The sequence below is a fragment of the Dictyostelium purpureum genome (genome assembly GCF_000190715.1).
Source record: "Dictyostelium purpureum unplaced genomic scaffold DICPUscaffold_128, whole genome shotgun sequence".
Taxonomy (NCBI): domain Eukaryota; phylum Evosea; class Eumycetozoa; order Dictyosteliales; family Dictyosteliaceae; genus Dictyostelium; species Dictyostelium purpureum.
In genome coordinates this window covers 31,717-44,711 of record NW_003519465.1, presented here as the reverse complement: position 1 = coordinate 44,711, position 12,995 = coordinate 31,717, and the positions used below count along the sequence as shown (strand labels likewise).

General features: G+C 26.4%; 4 protein-coding genes across 4 annotated transcripts; 3 read left to right on the top strand and 1 right to left on the bottom strand.

Annotated features, from left to right (window-relative positions):
- Positions 1–462: 462 nt before the first annotated feature.
- Positions 463–7,767, top strand: DICPUDRAFT_152501 (uncharacterized protein; the record flags this gene model as incomplete). Its single annotated transcript, XM_003288238.1, has 3 exons — positions 463–3,146; positions 3,213–3,852; positions 3,922–7,767. The coding sequence occupies 3 exons, from the start codon at positions 463–465 to the stop codon at positions 7,765–7,767; spliced, it is 7,170 nt and encodes a 2,389-aa protein (XP_003288286.1).
- Positions 7,768–8,484: 717 nt separating this feature from the next.
- Positions 8,485–8,661, top strand: DICPUDRAFT_33801 (uncharacterized protein; the record flags this gene model as incomplete). Its single annotated transcript, XM_003288237.1, has 1 exon — positions 8,485–8,661. A coding segment is annotated over one exon (177 nt), but the record flags the coding sequence as incomplete, so codon positions are not given.
- Positions 8,662–10,787: 2,126 nt separating this feature from the next.
- Positions 10,788–11,919, top strand: DICPUDRAFT_47824 (uncharacterized protein). Its single transcript, XM_003288236.1, has 3 exons — positions 10,788–10,989; positions 11,073–11,264; positions 11,352–11,919. The coding sequence occupies exons 1-3, from the start codon at positions 10,958–10,960 to the stop codon at positions 11,890–11,892; spliced, it is 765 nt and encodes a 254-aa protein (XP_003288284.1). The 5' UTR covers positions 10,788–10,957; the 3' UTR covers positions 11,893–11,919.
- A 245-nt stretch (positions 11,920–12,164) lies between these two features.
- DICPUDRAFT_20777 (uncharacterized protein) lies at positions 12,165–12,991 on the bottom strand (the record flags this gene model as incomplete). Its single annotated transcript, XM_003288225.1, has 2 exons — positions 12,165–12,615; positions 12,816–12,991. Coding segments are annotated over 2 exons (627 nt in total), but the record flags the coding sequence as incomplete, so codon positions are not given.
- Between the last annotated feature and the right edge of the window lie 4 nt (positions 12,992–12,995).

The window sequence follows — 12,995 nt, the reverse complement described above, 5'->3', positions numbered from 1 at the left end:
ATTTATTGTTATTTTTAAAATTTTTTTTTTTTTTTTTTTTTTTTTTTTGACAAAGTGTTTTATTTTTAACATCAAATAATCTATCTATCTGCTCTAACACATACTAAATATTTATCCATTCACAACATCCAAATATAATAACAAGAATTTATATATTATCTTAAAGGTTAAAATAATAATAATAATCATAATTATAATCATATAAAATATTATTAAAATCCTTTTTTTTATTTTTTTTTTATTTTTTTAATTATTTATCCTTATTATTTAATTTTAATCAAAGAATAAACCATATTAATTTTTTTCTAACATAATCTAATAGTTTTTTTTATGTATATTAGAAGTTAAATAAATTTAAAAAAAGAGAAGAAAATAATATTTTTTAAAATTTTTTTAAAAATAATTGTATTATAGTAAATAGTAATAATAAAATAGTAGTGTAATTAAATAAATATTTATATAATGGGTATATCTACAGAAGATAATAATAATAATAATATTAATAATAATAATAATGGTAATAATAATAACAATAAAAATAATGATGAATCATTAAATAGTATCAGAGTAGAAATTAAAAATGATGAATCAGCAACAAAAAAACAAGATGTTCAACTTACAGAGTCATCACAAACAACTGAGCAACCAACTGCTGATTCAACCACACCAGAGCCATCAGATTCATCGACACCAAATCTAACAGGTTCAGCCGCATCACCACTTTCAAAATCTCAACAAAAAGATTTAAATGAATCACAAACTACAAGAGATTTATCCCTATCAAACCAATTTTCAAACACCTTAACAGATTCACAAACAGCCGATACACATACAATATCATCTGTACCAAATTCACCATTAGCAGAAGATTCACCAGAGTTAACACAATCGATAGATTTAAATCAAAGACAAGAAATTTCACCACCATCTATTTCACCAGATAGACCACATTCACCAATATCATTAGATGATGGTGTTAATAATAATAACAATAATAACAATAATGATGAACAAAATACGAGCACAGAAAGTTTAAATTCATTAGTGAAACCACCTCAAAATCCAAGAATTCAATTAATAAATAATGGTGGATCATCTAATAAATCAAGCTCAAGTTTAGAAGCACATAAATATAGAAATTTTTTTGGAAATAAATTACAAACCCCAAGTGTTAAAGATGATCCATTGGCAGATGATATGATACATTTACCAAAAGATGATTTACAATTTACAAGATCAGAACTTTATCATAGAGTTATATCAACTGGTATGTCCTTACCACCAGGTGTCCCAACAGTGTTTTTCAATCCCTTAGAATATAACCAACATATTAAAACATCAATAGACACATTTAATGCCCCAAGAAAAACCATTACAAGAAACTATGAAAAATTCAAAAAAGATCAAGATCGTCTTAGTCTTATTAACCCAGAAATGATAGAAAGATATGAGTGTGATTTGGTTTATGAAAGGGAATTGGCCCAATCAAAATTGTCTCAATCACAATCAACACCTCCACCATCAATTCATTCATCAAGAAATAGCGGCGGTATATTGGATGAAAGGGATATACCTCAATTATGGGTAGAGTCTGGTGATGACCTTCACTTTGAATATCAAGCACCAATAACATCAAATACCGACGAAGAAAACTCTGAATCTCGAAAAAAGCAGCGTTTAGCTTTATTTAAATATTTTAAACCAGACTACAACTGGGGCTCAGGTACAGAGGTATCTTTATGCTCAAGAACTCCAGTAGAGCCATGGAAAAAGCCATCCTCAACCAGTGTTTTGATAGAGTTTAAAGGATTGGTATTTTTATTGGGCGAACATGAACCATTCTATTGTCAAATGTTTTTATATGATTCAGTCAATAAGACCAGACTATCAGAAGTATACCATTTTGATTTCAATTCTGAACGTTTAAAACAAATTATAGATAACAAAGAAAGCGAAGATACACCAGATTATTTAACTCAGTGTAAACATGTATTAGTATCATTACCACACAAACAAACAAAAGATGTTTGGATCGTAGTTAGAGTAAATAAAATTATGCAAGGCGAACCAGATCTCATCAAGGAACCATACACCAGATTAGATGAAAAAGAAACATCAAAATCAAGAGTTAAAGTCTCAACAACTATTCAAGATATAGGTAAACGTTTAGGAAGATTCCATCAATCATTCTCCATTACCGCCCTTCCATTAACAAATGAAAATGGTAGTGTCAAAGTTGGTAGCCATGAATGCGATCTTTATAGACAAGTACCTAAAGATTTATCCGATCTTCAAGACTTAATCTCTGATCTTAGAGATTCTTCGAAAAAAAAGAAATTAAAAACTTTATTAGGTGCCTTTACTTGTATAATACATAAAACCGAAGGTGATTTACCACCTTATGGTCAACGTCTAGATCCATCTTATAATTTTATTAAAGCTTCAGAACCATATAATCATCCTTCACCAATTGATTCAAACAAATCTTACAATAATGTACCAACAAATTTAAATAACAATAATAATAATTCACCATCAACTACCTCAACCACCACAACCACCACAACCACTACGACTACAACCACTACTTCAGATTTACTATTACAAAAATTAAATGAATCACCAACTATCACAGTTACACCAGATGGCACACCTCCACTAAAATCAGTCCAATCAGCAGCTTCAATTTTATCATTATCATCAAATGATGCATTTACACCCCCATCACCATCATTAAATGGTTTAGAGGATTCACCAGCACTCTCACCAAGAAGACAATTACAACATTCAAGCTCTTATTCAAATAGTATCAAACGTAATCAAACTTTAATATCTTTAGCTCCAGTCATTCCAGCAATTCGTGAAGTTCAATGTTTTTCCAAATTTCCAGAATTAATCCCACATAATCAATTATTTAATAATTTATATATTTACCCAGATACTGCAAATTTAAATAAAGCCCATGGTAGAAATATTACAATCAAAATCGAAATTCGTGAAGATGATATCTTGTCAAATCCACCACTCAAATTTATTTATGGTAAAAGCTCAGGTCAAAGATTCACTAATGTTTTCTACACTGAAACTCATTACCACACTAAAAACCCCCTATTTATTGATGAAATTAAAATTAAATTACCCCCAATGTAAGTAAAAATTAATTTTTTTTTTTTTCTTTAATATTTTTGTACTAATTTTTTCTTAAAATTTAGTTTACCTCCAAAGCTACACATATTATTCACATTTTATCATGTAGTTTGCAAAGTTGGTAAAAGAGATGAATCATCAGATAATATAATTGGTTTTTCAACTTTTCCTTTATATAGAGAAAAGAAATTTGTAGACAATGGTCAGCAGGGTCTTCAATTAGCAGTAGGTCATCCAAAAGATAAATATTTAATGAAGTTTAGTGAGGATTATACATTATTAGAAAATGGTAAAACTATATTCAAATTTGATCTTAAATTACTCTCAAGTATCTACCCACAAAATACCCATATCAACAGATTCTTATTATACTCAAAGGATGATTTACTCAGTGACAAGGATTTAACTCAAATTTTAAACCAGTTCATATTATTTGATCCATTAGAATCGATAAAGTTCTTCCCAGTTATTATGAACCATCTTTTATTTGTAATTTGCAATAGGGAATCAACAGTTGGTAGTACCGCCATTAAAGCATTGCTTATTTTGCTTACTAAAATTCAAAATATACTAGAAGATTCAAATATACGTGTACCATTTTTATCATCATATATCAACCATTATTTCGACAATCCACAGGATACTAAAATTCCAGTCCATACTGCATTATGCCAAAGATTAGTTTTGTTCTTAATGAGAAAAAGGGTAATTATTATTAATAGCAAAAAAATTAAATATATTTTTTAAATATTAATTTTTTTTTTTTAAACTCAGTCAAACGATTTTGCAGATATTTCAAATTCATCAATATTTTCATTTTCATGGTTTATTTACGATTTAATTGTTAAAAGTATTGGATTATATAAACTCGATGGCAAGACACCAATAAAAGATGGAGCAACATCACCATCAGCACCCTTCTTTGAAATCCACGACCCAGAATTTATTAAATTTATTCCAAAGTTGGTGTCATTTGGTCTTTCTCATATTTTAGGTGCAGTTTCTCAAAATAATGATTGTAGATTAGCATCAGATGCCAACAACAATTTAGCACTATTTATTAGAGATTTATTTTCAGTATTCGACAGAGGCGTAGTTGTTGACCTTTTATTCACCTTTTTAAATGACATGAACCAAGGTATTTCAAAAGATATATTAAACGCAACAACATTTTTATTTTATAAGTTCCATTTCCTCAAAATTATTTGCGATTATGAACATTACATCAACTTGAATGTACCAACTTTATATTCAATTACAAATATTCAAAGCTTATCAAATAAAATCAAAAATTCTCACCCAATTTCAGGTATTTTAATTAGAGAGGTTTTGGATATTATTTTCCAAGGTAATCATTCTGCAGAGGTCAGAAATATAGCTTTTTCTACACTTAATACAATTTTAACCAAGCACGACTATGACCAACGTTATCAATCTCAAGCAAAAAAAGAAAGAATTGCTTCTATTTATTTCCCATTGGTTTTGGAATTAATTGACCATCAAGATAGATTTAACAGTTGGTTTAGTGCAAATGTTTCAGATATCTCTGAGAAACGTTTGTTTATTTCTTGTGTACTATTTGTTTTGAAAAATCTTTCAAAGCAACTATTAAAACAATGGTTCAACAAAGAGGTTCCACAAAGATTAAATATCCTCTTTGAGATTTTAGCTCAGTTTGCAACCGCTTTTGAATACCAACAAATTAAAGACCAGTCAAGCGGTCCAGAAATTTTAACTAGCCCAGCTTTAATCAATTCAAGTTCTAATGGCAGCTCATCAGTTTTACCAATTTCATCATCTGGTAAATTATCTAAAGATTTATTAATGAGAAAGGGTACCACTTCGCTATCACCACAAAAATTCGATTCGCAATTAAATCTAGTCAGAAGCAGCTCAAGCGCTGTATTTATGAAGGACCAAAATTCACCATCATCAATTGGCCAATCTTCTTCGTCACTTTTAAAGCAACAATTACAACAACAAGCCCAACAAGCTGCTGCACAACAAACACAAACTCAGCCATTATCACCATCATCATCGCTACAACCTCAACCAATTTCCATCTCCTCCTCATTTAGTAATGATTTATTAACTGCTTTTGCCAATGCTCCAATCAAAGAGGCCAGTAATTCACCATACTTTTCACCTGGTTTATCAACACAATATTTAGGTGTTCCACCTCCACCACCTCCACCACAAACATCAAATGAATCTTCATCCACAGGTAGTCGTAGTAATAGATCATCATTTAATGGTAGTATCGGTATTCCTATGATGAACGGCTCTACTGGTATGGCTCCACCCTATACCAAGAAGACTGTACCACCCAATGAACCAGTTTTAACAGCTGAAGCCAATTTGATAATTTTAGATTTTGTCGAAGATTTTATAAAATACCAATACCCAATTCTTAAGGAAATTAACTCCCCAGTATTTGAAAAGCTCTTCCAATTGATTATTACCTTGTTATCCAAAAAGCAATCACATCGTGTTACCCATTGTCTTTTCGCCTCACTCCGTTCATTTGTACACAAATTCAGAAAGCATTTCTTTAAAGACAACTCAAATAACTATTGTAATCTTTTATGCTCTGAAATTTTACGTTATTGCAATTTCCCATCAAAAGAAATCAGAGCAGTCTCAACAAGCTTCTTTTATTCAATGATTAAACTTAATAATCATATGGTTGGTAACTTTGGTCGTATGAAAATTCAAGCTACTATTGCCTTATCAAATTTAGCAAGTTCAGGTGTTTTCAAGAATGATTTTAAAAATTTAGAGCGTTCATTCTATACTCTTTCAAAATATTCATCTACCGATATCGCCAGAGTTGAATCTGATAGCTCTATAATTTCACAAGAGTTACTTGAAACTCTTTCTACCAGAGAAGAGATATTCAACGTCAAGAAATTATTTAGCGATAATATTCAAAAGATGAGCCTTAAGCTCTCAAAGATTATCCGTGATACAGTTAGAGTTAATTTATTAAAAGCAAACTCTGACCCAGAAACTATTCACGAGCTTTTCTCTGAGATTGCCGCAGGTTATTCAGATACTCCACTTATTAGAGCCAAGTGGTTAAATCTTTTATCAGTCAAACATGTTGAGGAAGAAAATTATTTCGAAGCAGCAGTATGTAAACTTAGAATTGCACTATTAATCATTAGTCACTTAGAGCAAACTCAAAAACTTCCATGTCCATTAGATCTCAGTATATTCGATCAAATATGCCCAGGTATGAAAGAAACAGTCATTGAAGAAGATGAAGGTGTTTATCAATCAACCAATTTCTCTGCAGCTGATCTTATTTCAAATGTTTCACTTGCAACCAATCAATTGCGTATGGGTGAATACTTTGAGTACTCTATTCTATTGTACAAACTTTTAATGCCACTTTATGAAAAGAGTAGAGATTTTGTAAATCTCTCAGAGTGTCACAAACATATTACCGACCTTTACAAAGAAATTATTAAAGCAATCGAAAATAAATCACGTATGTTGGGCAGATACTATCGTGTTGGTTTCTATGGTGATGCATTCGAAGACTTGGATGGTCAAGAATTTATTTATAAAGAACCAAAACTTACCCATCTTTTCGTACTTTCCGAACGTTTGAAGACATTCTATCGTGAAAAATTCCATCAAGAGGTTGTTGTATTCCCAGATAGTGGTAAAATCGAAAGATCATCATTGGATCCAACTCGTCTATACCTTCAAATCACATCATTAAAACCATACTTTAGCAATGACTTTGTAGATTCTAGACCAGATTACTTTGAAAGACACACACTTTTAAAGAACTTTGTATTCATTACTCCATTCACATTAAATGGACGTACTCAAGGCTCAATCACAGAGCAATTCCACAGAAAGACTATTCTTACTATTGAAAACACTGCTCCAAATATGTTAAAAAGATATATGGTCATCTCAAAGAAAGAAATTGAAATTTCACCAATTGAAAATAGTATTGAAACCATTCAACAACGTAATAATTTACTATCGATCGAAATTAATCAATCTCCACCAAATATTAAAACTCTTCAAGGTGTACTTCAAGGTAGTGTACTATTACAGGTTAATGCAGGTGCTTTAGAGATTTGCAGAGGATTTTTGGCCAACCAAATGCGTTCAAATTGGCCAGCACATCATGTCGATAAATTGGCACAAGAATGTTCACGTTTCCTTAAGCTTTGTAAAATGGCTTTAGATATTAATAAATATAGAATTCAAATGAATCAATACAGTTTCCACCAAGAATTAGAATCTGGTTATAATAAACTATCTTTCAAAATGGAACGTTACATCAAAGGTGAAATCGCCAATGAACAAGATGAAGAAATCATTGACCAAGATCAACAAGCCGAAACTGTTCATTCTTCTTATGGTATTGAAGATGAATCATCATTGATTACTGATTTATCCTATGATGATGATATCTCTATAAAAGAATCCTCTCCAAATAATCTTTTAGATAACTTTTTACCAAACCTTAAAAAGAAAACAAATGGCCATTTAACAATCAAAGAGGATAAAAGAATTAAAAGAGGCTCTGCTGAATTTGATTATTCCATTCAAACACCAAGATCAATTGATAAAAAATCAATTAATAACCATTAAAAAAAATAAAATAAAATAAAATTAAATTAAATTAAATAAAATAAATTCATGTAAAATAAAGAATTATATTTCAAATATACATATAGAATTTTTTAAATATGCATATGGTTAATATATTTTAAAGATATTTATATCACTTGTTTTTTTTTTTTTTTTTTTTTTTTTCAAAATAATGAAAATTACTTAATTGTGCAGGAACACACACAACATAACAAAAAAAATTTACCAAAAATTTTTTTCTTTTTTTTCAAAATTTTTAATTTTATTTTTAATTTTTTAAATTTTTAATTTTTTTTTTTTTTTCTTTCATTGATTATATATAATTACAAATTCTAAAATGGTAATAACTTAAAATATAAATATTTTTTATATCTTTTAGTAAATATTAATAAATAATATTTCTTTGATGTAGGGTGTTGATATTTAAATTAAAAAACAAAGGACTGGGGCCCAACCCACCAAAAGTTCCACCCTTTCTGTCCCCGTATGTTTTTAAAAATTTTTTCTTTTTTTTATTTTAAAATTTTTTAATTTGTCGATATTTTTTTTAGTATGTTGGTACCTTTACCAATGGGTCTCAATTTGGTTCATTAAGAAAAAGAAGGTCTCCCTTCCAAATCCAAATTGGGGGCGGGGAAGTAAAAAAAGTTTTTTTTTTTTTTTTTTTTTTTTTTTTTTTTTTTTTTATTTATTAAAAACTTATTTTAACAATCCCTTTTTTTACTTTTAAACAGTCAAGTCATCAAAGGTTGGGATGAAGGTGTTGCTCAAATGAAAGTTGGTGAAATCTCAAAATTAACCATCTCACCAGACTATGGTTATGGTGCTCGTGGTGCTGGCGGTGTTATCCCACCAAATGCCACCTTAATTTTCGAGTATGTATTAAACATTTAATTAACATACCTCCTATTACCATATTCTAAAACAAATATTAATATTTTTATTTTATTTTTTTAATCAATTACAGAGTTGAACTCATTGGCTTCAAATAAACAAAGGACCTCTTATCCTATTAAAAATTAGCTCTTTGCTTAAATAAATAGTGTTATATTATATTTTAAAAATTAATTTTTATACTGTAAATCTGACTCTCTAAATATTTAGATTATTTTCACATTACAATATTCTTTTAAAATTTACATCATTTATAGATTATAATAATTACTTTTATAATAAAGTAATAATAATTGTAATTATATTTATTTAAGAAAATCACACATTGTAAATCATATCATTTTTTGTTTTCTTTGATTATAAATAAATAGTAAACCAAATTATAAATAAAAAAAAAAAAAAAAAATAATTGATTGAAAAAAAATAAAATAAAACTACTGCAGATTGCTTTACTATTGCCATTTTAAATTTCTTTAGGAATAAAGAAAATAATAGGCATTTTCTAAAATTAAATTTTTAATTTACTTGTAATTATATAAATTTATAAATTTATAAAAATTTAATTAATAAGATCTTCATTTAATTAAGTTTAATATTTTAAATTTCATTTTTTTTTTTATTATATATGTGGTTATTTTAACACTATTTGATTTTTTGTGAAAAAATATATAAACTTGTTTTATTGATATAAATAAACAATTTATAAAAATTAAATTATTTTCTTGTTGTAAAAATTATTTAAATATATTATTTATTTTAGTAATAAAATTTTCTTGTATAAAAATATTGATAAATATAATTAGTGGATGGGGTTAATAATTTAATTTTTTCAAAATTTTTTTTTAAAATTATGATGATGAGGAAAAAAAATACAAGAGTTACTGAGGATGAGGTGTGGTAGAGTAGGAGAAGTAGTAATGATGGTGGTTTTGGTGATATAATTACTTTTATACTTGGTAGGAAAAGTAATTTTAATATTTATAAAATGATTTAATTTTATTATATAATATTAAAATATTTATTAAATTTATTTTTTAAAATAAAATTTGATCTAATAAAAATTAAAATAAACAGTTAAAAAAATAAAACAATTATTTTTTTGTAACCTGTTGTTGATGCTAACATTAAATTACAAATATGATATCAAAAAAAATTAAATTTAATTCAAAATTAAATAAATTATATCTTTTGATTTCCAAATGGACATTTAATACCATCTCTTAGTAACACCAGCTCATTACTTTCAAATTTTGACACTGCTTTTAAATTTTTATATCAAATTTAGTTATTTTATTTAAATTTTAATTATTTCTATTTTTATAATATTTGTTTTTTCTTAAATATAAAATAAAAAAAAAAAGAATTGTTTTAAATTCATTTCAAAATATCAATTAAATTAAAATATCCAAAATAAATAAAAAAAGGAAATTGTTAATTTCAAGTTTTATTTAATTTTACTATTATTATTATTTATTTATTTATTATTAAGTTGTTAAAAAAAATACTTTTTCAAAAATGTTATTAAGTATGTGTGATTATTTTAAATATCAATAAATATTTTTCTATTTCTAACTTTTTATTTTATTTTCAACTTTAGAATCATTAATTAACTTTAACATTGTCAAATCATCAAAATCAATTGAATTAAATTTAAATAATTTAAATGACCAAAAATATGGTGCAAATTTAAATTGTAGTAACAAAACTACTTTCTTTACCAGACCAAATTGGAATGGATTTTAAATCTCTCACTAGCTAAAGAAAAAAAAAAAACAAAAAAAAAATTATTTCTATTTTTTTCCCATCAAATTTAAAAAAAAAAAAAAAAAAAAAACTCTTTTTCTCAATAAAAAAATATTAAATATATATTTTTTTTAATAAAAGTCCGATTTTAAAAATAAAATAAATATATTAAAAAATAAATAAATCTTTTACAAGTAGTTTAATAGATCAAAAACAAATATTTATTTTTATCATTTATTTTAAAATTTAAATTCTGCACCCATTTAAAAAAAATAAAAAAACAATAATTATTATTTTTTTTGAAATTTTTTTTTTAATTTTTTTAAAATTTTTTTTCAAATTTTTTATTTCTTTTTTAAAATTAATATACAATTAATTAAATAAAAACTATCTATTTTTTTTAAAAAAAAAATACCAATACCCTTTTGTTTTTTTCTTTTTTTTTTTTGTTTATATATATAAATAAATAATTCTTTTTTTTAAAAAAGAAAGTGGGGTATTAAAATTTAAATTTGATTAACTTCAAATGAAAACCTGATCCATTCATACAATAATGGCTGCTAATTTTTGGGAATCTTCTCATTGGTAACTATATGTTAATATTTATTCATATATAAATATTTCCTTTTATTCATTATAATATTTAATTTTTTTTATTAACAATCAAGTAATGAATGGTTGTTGGATAGAAATAAAATTGAAGAGTCAAATTCTAAAGATAAATCATATTTAACTCCAATGGAATTGAAAAGATTAAGAACTCATTATTGCTTTGTAATTCAAAATCTTGGGAATGCATTAAAGTTAAGACAGAGAGCAACATCAACTGCAATTGTATATTTTAAAAGATTTTATTTAAAGTAAAACAAATGCATATATATTCACACAACAAAGAAAATAATAATAACATTAATATTAACAATAGTAATTTCTTTTAATTTATATAGGAATAGTTTTGTAGATTGCGAACCAAGATTAATTGCAGTAACATGTTTATATTTATCATCAAAAGTTGAAGAATGTATCACTCAAGCAAAGAAGTGTTCAGCAAAGATGAAAGAATTGGATCACACATTTAACTATACTATGAATGATATATTAGAGTGCGAGTTTTTCGTTTTGGAAGAATTAGCATTTTGTTTAATTATCTATCATCCATATAAAAGCTTGCCACTATATCTCCAAAATAGTGGTTTAGATATGGCCTCAATCGAAATTATTTGGGGTGTTGTAAATGACAGTTATAGAACTGATGTCTGCCTAATGTATCCTCCATATGTCGTAGCTTTAGGTTGTATTTATTTGGGTTCCTATCTCCTCAAAAAAGATATTAAACAATGGCTTTCAGAATTAAATGTAGATATGAAAGAAATTTGGGAAGTCTCTAAAGAACTAATAGATTGTTACGAATTCGAAAAACTTTCTTCACAAAATCCAAGCGAACCAGATTTCCTATATGCAAAATTACCAATAAGAAATAAAAAATAATAAAATTAAATTTGTAAAATAATCATTTTATTTAATTTCGTAGTTTTATAGTTTTTATTAATTTTTAATTTTCAGTTCTTTTTTTAAATTTATTTTAGTATGAAGATGGGGATGTGTTGGTTCGGATGATGAATCAGATGGATGAGATGAGATGAGTCTGATGGAGTTGGGTTTGATGATGATGAATCAGATGGATGAGATGAGGATGAATCAGATGGATGGCTCGATGAATCAGATGGTGGTGATGGTGATAGAGTTGGTTTATTTGTTGGTGATGGTGTTGGTGTTGGTGAATGAGTTGGTGATGGTGATTCAGTTGGATTGTTAATAGTAAACTGTGTGGTGGTTTGATTTAAAATTGAGCTATACATAGTACCACATTGTCCTGCACACATAATAACAGTAACTGGATAAATACCATTTGTAAATGTTGAATTTTTTGAAGTTTCGAAATCAAAATTTGTTTTATATAAACCTGGTGTATAACCTTCGAATAATTGGAATGTCATATACTTTGATTGATTTTTTGTGTAATAAATAATTAATGCAAATTGACCTGGTCCTGTAGAGTTTACAACCTGTATTGATAAATCAATAGTAAAACTATCACCTGAAATTCCAACTTGTGGAGAAACCCCAATTGTTAAAAAGTTTGCTGCTGGATTCTTTGGTGTATCACATGCTGTAATTAATTGACATGCATAAAATGGATTTATATCATTTCTTTATATTAAAAAAAAATAATTAATATTATATTATATTATATTATATTATATTATATTATATTATATTATATTATATTATATTATATTATATTATATTATATTATATTATATTATATTATATTATATTATGCTATTTTTATATTATAATCTATTATTATTATTATTATTATTATTATTATATTATTACTTATTACTTACAAGACAAAAATTTTCCAAAATTCATCGACACCAACTAAATCGCAAAGTGATTCACAAATATCAATTTCTACAGTTTTATTTAAATAACCACAAATTTTAGGACATGTTTCAATTACTCCATATCCTGCTATAATTTTTACAAGTGTTGGTAAATAATCGTCTAAAAAGTAAATACATTCT

What these genes read in the sequence shown, in the direction of transcription:
- DICPUDRAFT_47824 (XM_003288236.1), top strand. Translation starts at nt 10,958, where the DNA reads ATGGCTGCTAATTTTTGGGAATCTTCTCATTG. An exon ending in TTTTGGGAATCTTCTCATTG is followed by an intron (nt 10,990 to 11,072) that starts GTAACTATATGT and finishes TTAACAATCAAG; the next exon opens with TAATGAATGGTTGTTGGATA. An exon ending in TTTAAAAGATTTTATTTAAA is followed by an intron (nt 11,265 to 11,351) that starts GTAAAACAAATG and finishes TAATTTATATAG; the next exon opens with GAATAGTTTTGTAGATTGCG.